The sequence below is a fragment of the Lissotriton helveticus genome, chromosome 9, assembly GCF_964261635.1.
Source record: "Lissotriton helveticus chromosome 9, aLisHel1.1, whole genome shotgun sequence".
Taxonomy (NCBI): Eukaryota; Metazoa; Chordata; class Amphibia; order Caudata; family Salamandridae; genus Lissotriton; species Lissotriton helveticus.
The window spans coordinates 546,934,769-546,948,986 of record NC_136070.1 but is presented as its reverse complement, the minus strand read 5'-3'; the positions used below and the strand labels follow the sequence as shown (position 1 = coordinate 546,948,986).

At 42.1% G+C, this 14,218-nt stretch overlaps 1 protein-coding gene across 1 annotated transcript in view; it reads right to left on the bottom strand.

The window, feature by feature from the left end:
• Positions 1 to 10,270, bottom strand: part of POLA2 (DNA polymerase alpha 2, accessory subunit) — a 273,226-nt gene extending 262,956 nt beyond the window's left edge. The window contains exon 1 of the mRNA XM_078660428.1: positions 10,116 to 10,270. Coding sequence (XP_078516554.1) covers positions 10,116 to 10,209 — 94 coding nt within the window. The 5' untranslated portion in view covers positions 10,210 to 10,270. The remainder of the gene's footprint in view (positions 1 to 10,115) is intronic.
• Positions 10,271 to 14,218: the final 3,948 nt, after the last annotated feature.

Sequence of the window (14,218 nt, the reverse complement as noted above, 5' to 3'; positions counted from 1 at the left end):
TTTGCATACAATATTGGTCCTAATTGGCAGTACTGGTTAAGGGGAAATGGTTCACGGATGTCAAGCTATGGGTTTTGCTTACATCACTTGAAATCTTACAGACAGCTGTAATGTTTTTGAAGATGGCACCAAAGGAGGATTGGGTAACTTTAGGTTGTTGAGGGGGTGCCACACAAGCAAACTGCAGTATTATTCAGTAGTGGAAGAATAGAGGAGTAAAGCCTGCCAGTTTCCCGAGAATGTATCACATAAATTGTAAGTGAATGTGACAGGGTCTATAGTATATAACATTCATTTGGGGAACACAGCCTGTAACAGCCCCCACTAAGATTTAATGTAAATGCAAACACTCTGGCAGTTGTGTTCAATATTTTTCCAGGAGGTCAGATCCAACCACATTTGAAGCTGTTTAAGTGATTCCTTTTTGGATTACATGTATGTGAATTCATCTCACATTAATTTCCTGAAAATTTGGCATGGTTCCTGTCCTGTTCTATAAGATATCCAAAATATAAACATGCATACTGTATAAAACACAAGTACGCTCCATTACATTCATATAATGGTCTCCAGTTGATATTCCAACCTGCATGAGGCACCTAAGGGGAAAATAGATGTGAAATTCCTTTCAGACTTTGAAGAAACTCAGCTATTTCTGAATTCAGCGTATTGCCAGCAGTGATCACTTGCACCACGTCTTAGCATTAGTTTGCAACATCCATTATGGGAAGGACTGGACTACCCAGATTTGGCCTGAAACAAAGGGTGCACAAAACAGGATTTGGAAGGCTACCATGAACAAAATAAAAGCCTATGTTGGTAGGCATCTCAGAAAGGCTACTGAACTTTTTTAAACTACCATACTGGATAAGAACACACTACACTGTAGAAAAACTTTTACAGGGAACACGTATTATTATATTCGAAAAGCTGTATGGAACTTCAAGGCACACACGAAAGAGAGCCTGTGTCTTCCAGGGAGCTTGGTGTTTATTTTTCTTTCTCCAACTTCATAGTGAGAGGATTTATGTGACAATCATATGGCTACTGGGGGTCTGCTTGAGGAAGGCTGTACGATGTTATTTAGCACACAAAATGTAAATGCCTGTAAATGAACTGTGCTGACGATCAAAACAATACATTGGGTTATGACATTTCAACACGATTGTTTGAGCGTCGTACACTTTTATCAGTAAATCTGTATGCAAGTGCAAATGTAATGGTCATTTCAATTGAAGATGTGTTGTCTGTAATAGCAGCACACTACCATACCATGCATACTCCACGTTACCCCACTCCGCTCTACTCTAAACCACTCCAGTTTATGCCAATGCACTTTACCCCACACTACTCTACTATGCACCACTGCACTCTACGGCATCCTACTCTGCAACACAGCCCTCTATGCCACTGCACTCTACTCTGTACCACACCACTGTTCGTCGGTGCACTCTATGCCAATCCCCTCTATGTTACTCTAATCTACTCTGCGCCACTGCACTCTGAGCCACTGCACTCTACTCTACCGCAGTGCGCGCCACTGCACTCTAAGCCACTTTACTCAAAACCAATGCAATCTACGCCAATCTACTCTGCGCCACCGCACTCTACGACAGAATACTCAACACTGCACTTTCTGCCATCCTACTTTATGCCACTAAACTCTGCATCGCTCCACTCTGCCCCACTGCACTCTACACCAATCCACTCTAAGCCACACTAATCTACTTTGCACTATATAATACTCTACTCTATACCACTGCACTCCACAACACTTCACTCTACGCCACGGCAGTCTACGCCAGTCTATTCCACTCCATTCTCTGCCACTTATGCTACGCCACTGCACTCTAAGCCACTCTACTATGGACCAATGCACTGTACGCCACAATACTCTAGTCCACAGCAAGCTACAACATTGCACTCTGTCCCTTTACACTGCATCACTCTATGCCACTGCATCTTTGCAGCATACAGAAGCAGAGATCGATGTTTGCTATTGCAGCATATGCTACATTTCAGTGATAATTCTGCTGCATTTCCCCTGGGCCATCCAGATCATTACAGGTTGTTCAAAATTCAGCCTGTCATGGAACATTTGTATGATTTATAATCCTTCAAAGAATATAGCCATTTATGAGCAGAGTCCTTGATGCTGTACAAAGGGCGGCTGCTGCTCAGGCAGTACGTTACGAGCAAAAGAGCTTGCTATAGCATTAAGTTGTACATGCTGTGTGAGATCTCTACTGGCTAGGTGTACAGCTTGAGAATGTATAAAGGGAAGGACTCCACTCTAAACCCTGTAGGTTGCCTTCCCACTCTAGAAGTCATAGGAAAGATTGGATGGGAGTTTATCCAGCCACTCCTTCATAAAGGTTGAGATCTTTATATGGACAACTTCTATACGAGAGTAGAGCTGATCAGTGAGCTGTACAAAGCTGGCCTTGTCACATGCAGTACAATTAGTTATCTTCACAAAGTTCCCACCTAGAACTTGACCAAACTGTGTAGGTTTGAAATAACATAGAAGTTCAATGCTTATATTGATTTAACTGTGTTTTTGGTGGAGTGGGTCACAACTATTCAAGCACCTGGCCCGCTGTTTTAGAGATTTGCCTTAATCACTTCCAAAGAGTCACACTATAAGCAGCCTTGACTCTTTAGGTAGACATGGGCGAGGTGTACTTCAAAGGGCATGTATGCCTCAGTCTAGATTCAATATAATTATTACATTTAAAATAAAGATGTGAATGTCCAGCAAGAGCTGTGCATTTTTGTAGATGCACAGCTTTTTAATAATAATCATCATCTTAAAAACACATACATACATTCATGGGAGAATCAAAGGACAATTCGAAAAATATGTACATATTGCAAAACAAAGTACAAACTGATATGGTAACAAGACAGTGATAAACCTAGGCCCGCGGCTCTAAGGAACATACACCATTCATGCTTGATAAAACAATCCTGTCAAAATCAAAACACAACAATACTGATGACTGCAATATTGGAATGGCTTGAACAGCGTTTGACAGTTAACATGATCCAGTTTTTGTGAAAGCAGACCCCTGTTTCTACTTTGACTGTTCCATCATGGTTCATTATTTCAAACATTTGCCACCGTTGTGAGCACTTCAGTGGGGGCCAGTGGCGGCTGCATGCGATCTGAAGCAGTTGGGGGGGGGGGGGGGGAGATACAGAAAAATAAAGAAATAACATACTGCTCCTTCCCGATCCTGATTTCGAGATGGGGGCTCGAAAATCCCAAATATGTTACACTCTGCCATCCACATAAAATGCCATAGGGCCCTGCCCAATATTGTTTTCTCTCTAATATTTCAGATTTATTTAAGTTTAATTCATCATGTTGTTAAACTTAATTTTACATGCTTACTGTTCACTCATCGTATTACCAATATTTTTTTCCATGAACTTGAAAATATTCTTTAAAAGTTAAACTGAACTATCAGCATTAACAAAGGAATTGTATGTACTTTTTTAACTTCATTCCCAATGCATTTTGATCCCCTTTGAGTTTGCATTCAGGAGCTAGCACAATCCCATCAGGTGCCAGGATACTGTTATATGTAGCAGTTTGCACTTTACAAATAATAATACTAAATATTTTGTACAACTAAAACTGAAAAATGAAAACACAGTATATAACAATGCCTCAATTACCTTTGTGATGTGAACTTTATGTTTAGGAATGAGGCCAGTAACTCTTCGGATAATCCTCATGTGGTCAAAAATTATAGAGGCTTTACATCCAGGTTAATTTTAACTCCAGCAAGGTGTTAAAGTTCCCCTAGACTAACAGACCAAAGACTAGTCCTCAAGTGCAGCACAAAACTAGCCATGCAGTATAATAACCATTTTGCTTTTAGCAATGTATAATATACTAACTAGTACAACTCTTGCCCCCACTTTCTCCATCTCTTTAATAATCCACCTGCGGCCCCCATTAAGTATACTCTTCATCTTCCACCTCTCCGTAATTGGTCATTTATTAATTTCCCACCTGATTCTCATTATTCACAATTAGACAGTGCGCAAGGTTACCCTCTTTTGGTTTCTGTGCTGTCTGAAAATAACTATGAGAAATATTTGGTTAAATAAATTCACTTTATGTCCTGCAGGCACATAAAACAGGTGCATGGATCCTGCCACACTGTGATTGGTTGGCTATGACTACCCACGGTGGATCAGCGAGGTCATTGCCTGTAGTGATTGGCTGGCTGCAACCTGAAGGAAAAGTGATGCCGCTATCTTAGGACTCGGTTTCCGAGTCCTAGAAAATAAAATTAAATGTGATATAAGGGGGCACGGTAAGGGAACCCTGTCCGCCTGGGCTGTGATGTGGGAGGGACCTCTTGTGGGGTCAAAATTAAAAAACATTTTTTTTTTTCGATTTCGGAGACCCGTGGATCAACTGCAACGCCCAACGCAGCTCGCTGCAGAATTGCTGTGTATCTGCGGATTCACACCACTAAAAAAATACATCAATAAATAAATTATTGCGTGCCCGCTGGGGGGTTGGAAGCAGGTAAAACCTGGCGCAGGGCTTGGCCACAGGCCAGGCCCTGCGCACAACCCCAAATGGCCAGAAACACCTTTAGTATGCTTTTTTTCAGTGAGAGATAGATTTCCATAACAATGTTCCTTATCAAAGAACTACATCGGCACTCCACAGTGAAACTTCAAGAATTTTATTTCCAAGCTCAGGAAATGACACGTCTACGCGTTTCGGTTGCAGCTCCCAACCTTGTTCACGACGGTGACCGCCATTTTCTACATTTATTAAAAACCTTATAGGTAGTAAACATAGCAGAAGGAATACACAGTGCTAGACGTAACTGGCTGGTAAGCGCCATCTTTAAACATGCAAAAAGTTCATTTAGTAAAATAAGTTTATGTTTAATTACTATACATACTATTAGACTCCCTCAATTGATGTGTCTATAATGATAATGAGGCACAACTCACAATTTCCATTATTTGGTAACACTACCATATTTTAACATTTTGAGCAAATTAAATGCATAATTATTTATGCCTCCATAAACTCAAATCTTTAAAGGCAGAAGGAGAAAATAAACAATAGTAATACAATCAGTTATAATAAAACAAAATGTGATTCTTAAATAATTCTTCCATTACTGTTCTATCAAAATGAATGGCACGTGCTGTCACCTAGAACAGATACTGCGTCTTCGAACAAACACTCAAACTGCAGTGCGCAAATTCTAAAATTAATATACAAGGTTTCCTAAGCACGCTTTGCACTTGGTGCACTTTCGAAAACAAAATAAAAAATATATATAATCACTGATAAAAAAAGAAGTTACAGTGCCATTATAGTTATGTGAGTATATCAGTAACAACATTAACATTTTGAACTCATAAACCCCACAGAAATTCAACACTTATAATTAGCAGAGCTAACTATATCTTGCCCGGCCATGCACTGCTTATGATATCACATATTAGCATCTCTCAAGACATGTTCTAAGACATAATTTATGACTTCACCGATGACATCTCAAATGATGTAATTGATGACATCATCCAATGAGTGTTTTAGTTTGTTTCATATTTTACATAGTGGCGGGTAACTACCATATTACTTTTCTACCAAATCTTATACAGCAGGTGTAAAGCTAATGAGTGTGTTTACAAAACGCATGAGCTACCAATGCATCATGGGTGTTTAGAGGTACTGAACACGTTATAAATGTTTGTGTTGAAGAGTAAGTGTGTGCAGGTGACAGTGGACAATGTGTGTCCAGTATGTTCCACACAAGTTTGGCTCTGCAGGAAAAGTGTCCAACAGGGAAAAGATTCTATGTAGTAGATACTAAGTTTTGTAAGAGCCTTGCGTTATTAGACAGAATCGTCTCAGCATGACAATTTCTACATAACATACTAATCTACGTGCATGTGCTTGTTTTGCTTCAGAAGATGGGATATCTATAAAGTTTTCACCACAGTATGAAGGCTGCAAGTAGTATGATCTTTAGCATCTGCAGACCTGGGTTATTTTAAGCAAATAGTGCCTTTTTGACAACTGTTGCAGAGTGTACACGGTTCTTAGGAGATATCTTTACTACTCTTTGTTTATTTGTTAGGACAGTTTCTCTGTCTACAAACAGCGTGGTATAGAGTAAACTCTCTCCATAGAGTAAACACTGTTTACATAACTAACTTTGCTGCTCATATCAACTTCATTTCTCAATGTACGTTTGGTGACTGAGGGGTTTGATACAGATAAAAGCTATCTATAGTAGGTCATTCATTTTGGAACAGATATTGACTATATTGAGAAAATGGGTTTTCATTAAAGAGTTGTATACATATTGAATGCTATGTGAAATAAGGGTTTCCCAATTGTGATTAATGTGAACTCGCGTCGAGTTGTTCCTACAAATCTATATAGGATCTGCGCGTTTAGACAATATAAACTAAGGTATTGATGTCCAGGCACCCCCGAAGGATACGTTAGTCTGTAGACCAGCTAGCTCACAATGCCACTATGAGCCCCTCTTAACAATGAGCAAATAGTTTCCGGCAAATATCTAACATGACAACCCTGACCCCTCAGGGATCGTGGAAACATTATAGTACTTTTCGATCAGTTACTCGTGCTCACTTAGTCTCAGAGAGATACACACACAAAAAAAAATGGAGGGGACAATATCAGTATTTATTGAACCAGCGTCATTCTAGTATAAAATACGTGTGCTGCAACAACCATGAAACAGAAACAGATATATAAGATTATGAGCACTAGCAGAGTAAAGAAAAGGTAGAATTATACCATAGTGCTAAAACAATGACTATATGCAGGCATATAGATACATAACAGTAATAATGCGCACTCCTGCGATGCAAACCATAAATAGATGTACCTAAATGTACCGAGCATGTATGTACGTGTATAGCCAAGAATAAGAATCCCCTCAGGATAGAGTCAACCCCATTACCTGATGTAGGAGGACCCAGTCTTGATCTTAAGATGAACACATGCAAGGGAAGGTAGACCACTGTGTGCTGGAGTGTCTGCATGCAAGGACCTCAGCGTCTCTTGTCAACGTGCCAGCATGGAAGTCTTTATCCTCTAGTTTGCCCAGTGGAGATGTAGTGCTTATATACCCAAAAGGTACCCTCAGGGGTTCTACCTAGAAGTGTACTATGGGCATGTCGGGCAAGGATGACAACAGAGGTGACCCTTATACAGACTTATTATGCAGAAGATGGTAATCCGGCTGTGATATTGAGAATCCTCATGCATAATACATGAGGCTGGTTTACGGAGAAAACCACAGGATAGCCATGTAGCACCTAACTAGGTAAAAGGTCAGCTCCAAACCTGTTATGTAGAACAATGGTAGGAAAGATTTAGGTCAAAGGTTGTGTAACTACCTGGGCCTATATTGGGGTACATTGAGGTTCATAACACTAGGCTACCTGTGAAGTGTATGTTATAGGGTCAATGTTGCATATAAAACATGCTTGCTACACCTGAGGGAGTTCTGTCTGTGATGGCATTAATGATGCTTCATATTATTCTGAGCTATTTTGTTTTTACTTTCAGGCCTCTAATGCCATACTAGTTTACAGCGTGACGTGTACAATAGAAGCTTGGATGAGGTCATTTGTGATGTCATAAATGTCATAGAACATGTCATGAGTGATGTAATATGTGAGGTCATAAGCAGTGTATGAGAGGGCGCAAGTTATAGTTTGCTCTGCTAATTAGAGGCTGATTATGATGGAGGTTTTCCCGCATCCTCCGGGCCGGCGGAAGCCGCCGCCGGCCCGGAGGATGCGGGAAAACCGCAGCGGACTGAAAAAGACCCCCGCCAGATTAGGATGGCTGGGGGATCGTTTTTCAGTCCGCAGCTTTTCCGCCGCGGTCGCCTCCCGTCCGCGGCGGAAAAGCACTAACATGGCTGGCGGTGTCTATCAGACACCGCCAGCCATATTAGGATGTCTGGAGTAACATGCCTTCACACGGCGGCATTTCCGCCATGCAAAGGCATACGGTTTTTTGTTTGGGGGCCCGTTGCGGGCCCCCAGGGGTGAAGGGTGGGGGGTGGACATGCGGGGTACCTATGGTACCCCCCTGCATTTGCGTGCACAAAGCGGCAGGCACCGCGCGGTGCCTGCCTCTTTGTGCATGCAAATGCACAACTTACATTTTTAACATTGCGGCGGGTGCTGCTTCAAGCAGCACCCGCCGCAATGTTAAAAATACAGGATGTGACCGCCAGGGTGGCGGTCACATCCTAATTTGCACGGAGGGACCGCCGCTGCCCCTGCGGACGGTCCCTCCTACTCTATGGTGGCGGACGGACTCAGGTCCGTCCGCCATCATAATCGGCCCCTAGATTGGGTGACTGTGTTTTTTTGGTTAAACGTTAATGATTTATATACATGTCCTTCTCAAATCGAAATCTGTGTACAGTGTACACCATTTGCAATATGTATATATATATATTTCTGTAAAGTGACATAGAATTGTAAGCCATCAAATTTGTCATGTTAAATGTGCTGTCAAATTAAGCCTGAGGGCACCCAGCCCCCTTGAAGTGCCTCTCTAAACATTCACGTCAACATTTAGGAGATATGCTAAAGTATTTGGTTTTGACTGCTTAAACATTACAGTAAAGATAGCTTTCTGCTAAAATACACCCCTAGATACTGCCTAGTTCCAATACTGAACTTGACTGATGCATGCGTCTCCCTAAATACAGCAGTGAGATAATTGTTATACATTCAATATTGTTCAACTTCTTATTTAACTTTCAACTATAAACACCAATTGCTATTTCCTCAGATAGTTATCCAATATGTTAATATGAATTAACATTCCCCAGTTTGCCAATATGTAAAAAGGGATCCACAGTGTTTAAAGACTGGATATGCCTTTCACATAGCAATTCCTAAATTACTCAATCAAGTTTTTATGGAGTTATTATGAACCCTGGAAACCACAGTTCAGAATTTCCTGCTACTTATTGTACTAATGGCTTCAATTGCCAACTTTCACTCTTTTCGAGCAAAGGCCATTTTAGCCATACTGTTGCTTTTAAACAAGTCCGCTTTAAAGCATGATGGTTTCTAATTAGTTGAGCATTTTTCAACTTACTGCCAATAGAGTCTTGTGCTTTATGGCAAAGGGAACTAGTTCAAATCAGTGACCCCATAACACCGCTCAAACTTTGAAAGTAGTTATTCACTGCCTTAACTGGATGTACATTATTTACAGGACCATCACTAAGTAACACACTCTCGAGCAAGTATAGCCATTAAGAGGCCCCACATTATGCGTATTACTTTTAGCCAGACTTGGATTTTCATAGAATACTACCTGTGTGTTTTATATGTATTTATGTCTAGCCTTACAATGTGAGAAAGCAAAAGATCTTGCCCATATTGCAGTGTGGGTGAACACAATTTGGAATAAATCCACTTACTTTTCAGAGTTAATGAATTCATTTCAAAAAGGGTTGAAGCTGTCACACATGGCATAGTGGGTCACTTGGCAGTTATGCCGGCAGACCTCAGACATAGTTTGAGTACAGCTTCATTCATCACCTACCACATGGTCCATAAGTCTAGTCGCACACTTTCCATACCTAACAGCAACTCCCTCCCTTGGCTGTCTCATTCATAGTTTCCTCTTCTGCCATTCTAAAACAATGGACACCTTCTAAACTTTTCGTTATTTATCCCTCTCTCACGTCCCTGATATATCACTAACTCTCATCGGCCATGCCCTCACTGACTCGTTAGCTACTTCCTTTCAAATCAACTTTATCTTCGCAAGTCACGAATCCATTCCCACATCGGTGGTTCACTCACTCATTCCCCCTCATTCATTCAGTCACAAAGCCTTTAGATTTTTGGGCGCTGGATCTGTTTTTTTATATAACGAGGGGGTTTCTAAGCCGCAAAATATTGTTACTGTTTCATTACAGAAGGCATTCGCGCACAATCTACCCTTACAACTTTACAATATTAAGATTAGTTGCATCTACACTATCGATCTCCGTTTCTAGGTATGCCTATTCATGCTCTAAGCCCGCCAACTCCCGACCGTAACTCACTCCTCTCAGGCACTGCATCATCTTCGTTATATTCCAATCCGAAAGTCTCAAGCTCCAGGTCCAAGGTTTCCCTACTGACACCCTTAGCGGCCATGGTGACAGCTACCCTTCTCGTAACACAGCCACTAGACTGAGCTTCCCGCGCGCCAACAACATAGAGAAAGGACGGACAGCCAAAGCGCAGCCATCGACACAGAAGACGGAAGAAAACTTTAACTCTCAAGACGTAAAAGCAATTTGGCAGCCATGCTGCAGTAGCATCACCAACTTGCTTTAATACTAATAGGTCATGTGTAAAGCAGTCCTTTTTCAGGCCTTGCCTAGACTGCTCTGTCTCTTTGAGAACTTTTATTTTCTATCTGTGGGCTTAGAGAACGCCCATTGCTTACCATTGTTTGGCTTCATTGTCACGCTCTTTTGTTTGCTTATTATTAGTAAGTTGCCGTAGGCTTGCCTCCTCTTTGTGTGTTTTATTTATTTATTTTTATTTTATTTTATTTATTTATTTAATGCATTCTTATTAAGCGCGGACTTTACCCGAAGGTGTCAGAGCACTGAATAATAGAACCAGTTACGTTACATGAGAGAACTGTTAGAGGAATGCTGGAACAAATAAAAATAGCATGCCATAAGCGACGCAGGCATAAGGCACACAATCTCAAGCACAGACTGTACAAGCAAAAATATGAATATAATTGACAAAATATACAATTACTAAAGAACTTCCTGGCGAAAAATAGCAGGCCATAGAATCAAAACAACGCAGGCAAAAGGAACACAATATCAAACGTAACAAGCACAGGATGTACAAACCAAAATATAAATATATGTGACAAATTTACAATGACTAAAGAACTTCCTGGCGGGGTCTGAGAAGGAGGGAATTAGTTCTGAAAGTGTCTTTGGAATAAAAGAGATTTTAGGTCCGCTTTGAAGATCTGGATGGAGGTGATGGCACAGAGTGAAGGAGGAAGCGAGTTCCAGATTCAACGATTGTGCCATAAATTTTTCCCTTTTGAAGGCGGGGGGCTCAAGAAGGAACTTTTCCGCATTCCGAGACGGTCTTGAGCCTCTAGACAATTTCAGTTTATTCGCCAGATAGCGAGGGGAGGAAGAGTGCAAAGTTTTATGGGTGATACACTTTGTTTTGTAGATAGCTCTAGCCTCGATGGGAAGCCATCGGAGAGAAGACAGGATAGGAGTGATGTGGTCACTTCGTTTGGACCCTGAAATGAAGCGAGCTGCTGAATGGAGGACGGATTTGAGGGGAGAGAGGTGAGATTTTGGAAGGCCAGTCAGAAGAGAATTACAATAGTCCAATCTAGAGAGAACTAGCGATTGGACCAAGGTTTTTAGGTCCTTCGCCGTAAAGAACCGACGAATCCCCCATAAAAGGCGCAGCTGATAACGTGCGCTCTTGGCCATGGAATTGATGTGTGGGATTAGGTTGAGTCTTTTGTCAAGTATGACACCTAAGGATTTAGCGCAGTCCACAATGATGGGTTTACTGTTGAGTAGATTCAACTGATCCATCCAGGATTGAACAGGAGGTGGGGAGAGAGAGCTAGATGAGAGGAGGAATTTCGTTTTGGAGGGATTGAGAATGAGTTGGTGCACTAACATCCAGTTGTGAATAGCGTTGAGAGTAGAGCTGAGTAGTGCGCGATCATGAGGGGAAGACACCTTGTGGTATATTTGGGTGTCATCTGCATAGAGATGGTAGAGGATTCCAGATTTGCTTAGGAGGTTCCCTAATGGTTCCAGATAAAGATTAAACAGAGTGGAAGCAAGGATGGAACCTTGAGGGACGCCTTGACCAACCACCAGTGGAGACGAGAGGCTGTTCGCAATCTTAATCATTTGGGATCTGTCAGAGAGGAAAGAGGCAAACCATTTGAGTACTGTGCCTTCCACGCCCATTCTCTGTTGAAGAATGTTAAGGTGGGTGTTGTGGTTAGCAGTGTCAAAAGCTGCAGAGAGGTCAAGAAGAATCAGAAGGCACAATTCCCCCGAATCGAGAATATGCAGCGCATCATCGATCACTTGCAGCAGGGCTGTTTCAGTGCTGCAATTTTGAATAAAGCCAGACTGGAACATGTCGAGGAGATTATTGTCCATAATGTTTTGGGACAGTTGTTTTGCAACACGTTTTTCTCTGATCTTTGAAAGAAAAGGGAGATTGGTGAAGGGGCGGAAGTTACTGAGGTCATTTGCATCTGCAGAGGTTTTTTTTAAAAGGGGGGTAACCTGTCCTGTTTTGAGGCCAACTGGGAGGGATCCTTGACTGAGGAAGAGATTGACTAGCCTGGTCCAATAGGAGAGAGTGTTAGTATAGTGTTAGTATAGAAAGCAATGGCGATGCCACTGGGTATGGGGTCAGAAGAATGGTTGGAGGGTTTGGTTTCGTGGATGCATTTGAGGAGATTATCCTCCGAGATGGTGGCAAAGTTCTGCCAGGTGACTAAGGATTTTCGCTCTTCGATGGGGGTGGGGTGGGTGACCTGTTCCACCAGAGATTTTACCTTTTGATCGAAGAATATAGCGAACTCAGTTGCTTTCTTTGAAGCATCCTCAGGCTTGATGGTTTGGGGAGAACAATTTGGGTTTTTGATGAGGTTGAAAAGTTTTTGGGGTCTGTTTTTAGCTGAATCGAGGAGAGATCTGAAATTAGATGTTTTTTCCTGGAAGATGTGCTTGTGGTATTTGGATCTTGCTGAGCATAAAAGAGAGAGGTTGGGGGTGGATGGAGATTGTCTCCAGTGCTTCTCCAAGATTCTAAGGTTTTTCCTTTTGTCATAGAGAGCTTTGTTGAACCAAGGAGCTGATGGGGTGGATCTTTTCCTTTTGCTTTGGAGTAAAGGCCCATTACTTGCGTCCTTCCTCTTGTTTTTCTTTTTATTTGTTGTGTTTTTCAGGCTCTACTTTTTTCTTTGTTTATAAACTGTCTACCAGGGTGCTTACTCTTCAGCTGGCTCCCTCATATACTTCCACTAGTCCAGCCAAGTTTCCCAGGTCTATGTGTGATGAGGTGATCCAGGCTAGGTTATTTTCTTTGAATTCTTGGAGTTGTTGTCTTGTTTATTCTATTATAAAACAGGACTACAACTCAAAGAATAAAATTAAAAAACCTGGGATGGAGCAGTGCATCCCGAATACATGGGACACAATCGATAGCCATGTTCTCCCCCCTATGTGTTTGCCCCAACCACACTACCTCCTTTCATTATCAATGTTGCCTTGTTCCCACACTCCTTTCCATTGTCCGTGTTGCCTTGCAAATTGTCCTTGTTGCCCTTGCTCCTACCCTCCATCCTGTTGTCTGTTTTGCCCTTCCAAACCGTCCACCATCCCTCAATTGTCCATGGTACCCACCCCCCCAGTAAAAAAATTGATATGACAGGGACACGCAGCCATGTCATGGTGCTACCCCCCATCTGCCATCTGTGTTGTCTCCCTCCACACTCTATCTCCTGCGAGCAATAAAAAGTGCTCTGATGCTGGCTGCATCATAGAGCTTTTTTTTTTATTTCAACTTTTTGTATGAGGTTGGGCAGTTAAGAACCAATATCCTGCAACATCATTCAGCAACTGTTGGAAATGGCCTTTTTTGCAGGATTATCCCCACACTTTTTGCTCCTTCCTCCTTTGTTTCTCCTGACCTGTGGTTGTTGGCTATAGGACTCTGGGCACTTTACCACTGCTGGTCAGTGCTAATGGGCATATGCTCGCTGTGTAAATTGTTATTGTGATTGGTTATCCATGATTGGCTTATGTGTTTTACCAGTAGGTCCCTAGTAAAGTGCACTGAGTGTGCCAGGGCTGGTAATTCAAATGCTACTAGTGGGCTTGTAGCACTGATTGTGCCACCCACATGAGTAGTGCTGAAAAGAAGTCTCAGGCCTGCCACCGCAGTGCCTCTGCGCAGTTTGTTAACTGCCCAGTCGACCTGGCCAGTGCACCCACTGGCCAGGCATTGCCCTTCCCTTTTCTTACACATTGGACACCCCTATGGTAGGCTCAAGGTACCCCCTGGGCAGGGTGCAGTGTATTTGAAAGGTAGGACATGTACTAGTGTTGGTAACCTGTCCTGATAGTGAAATACT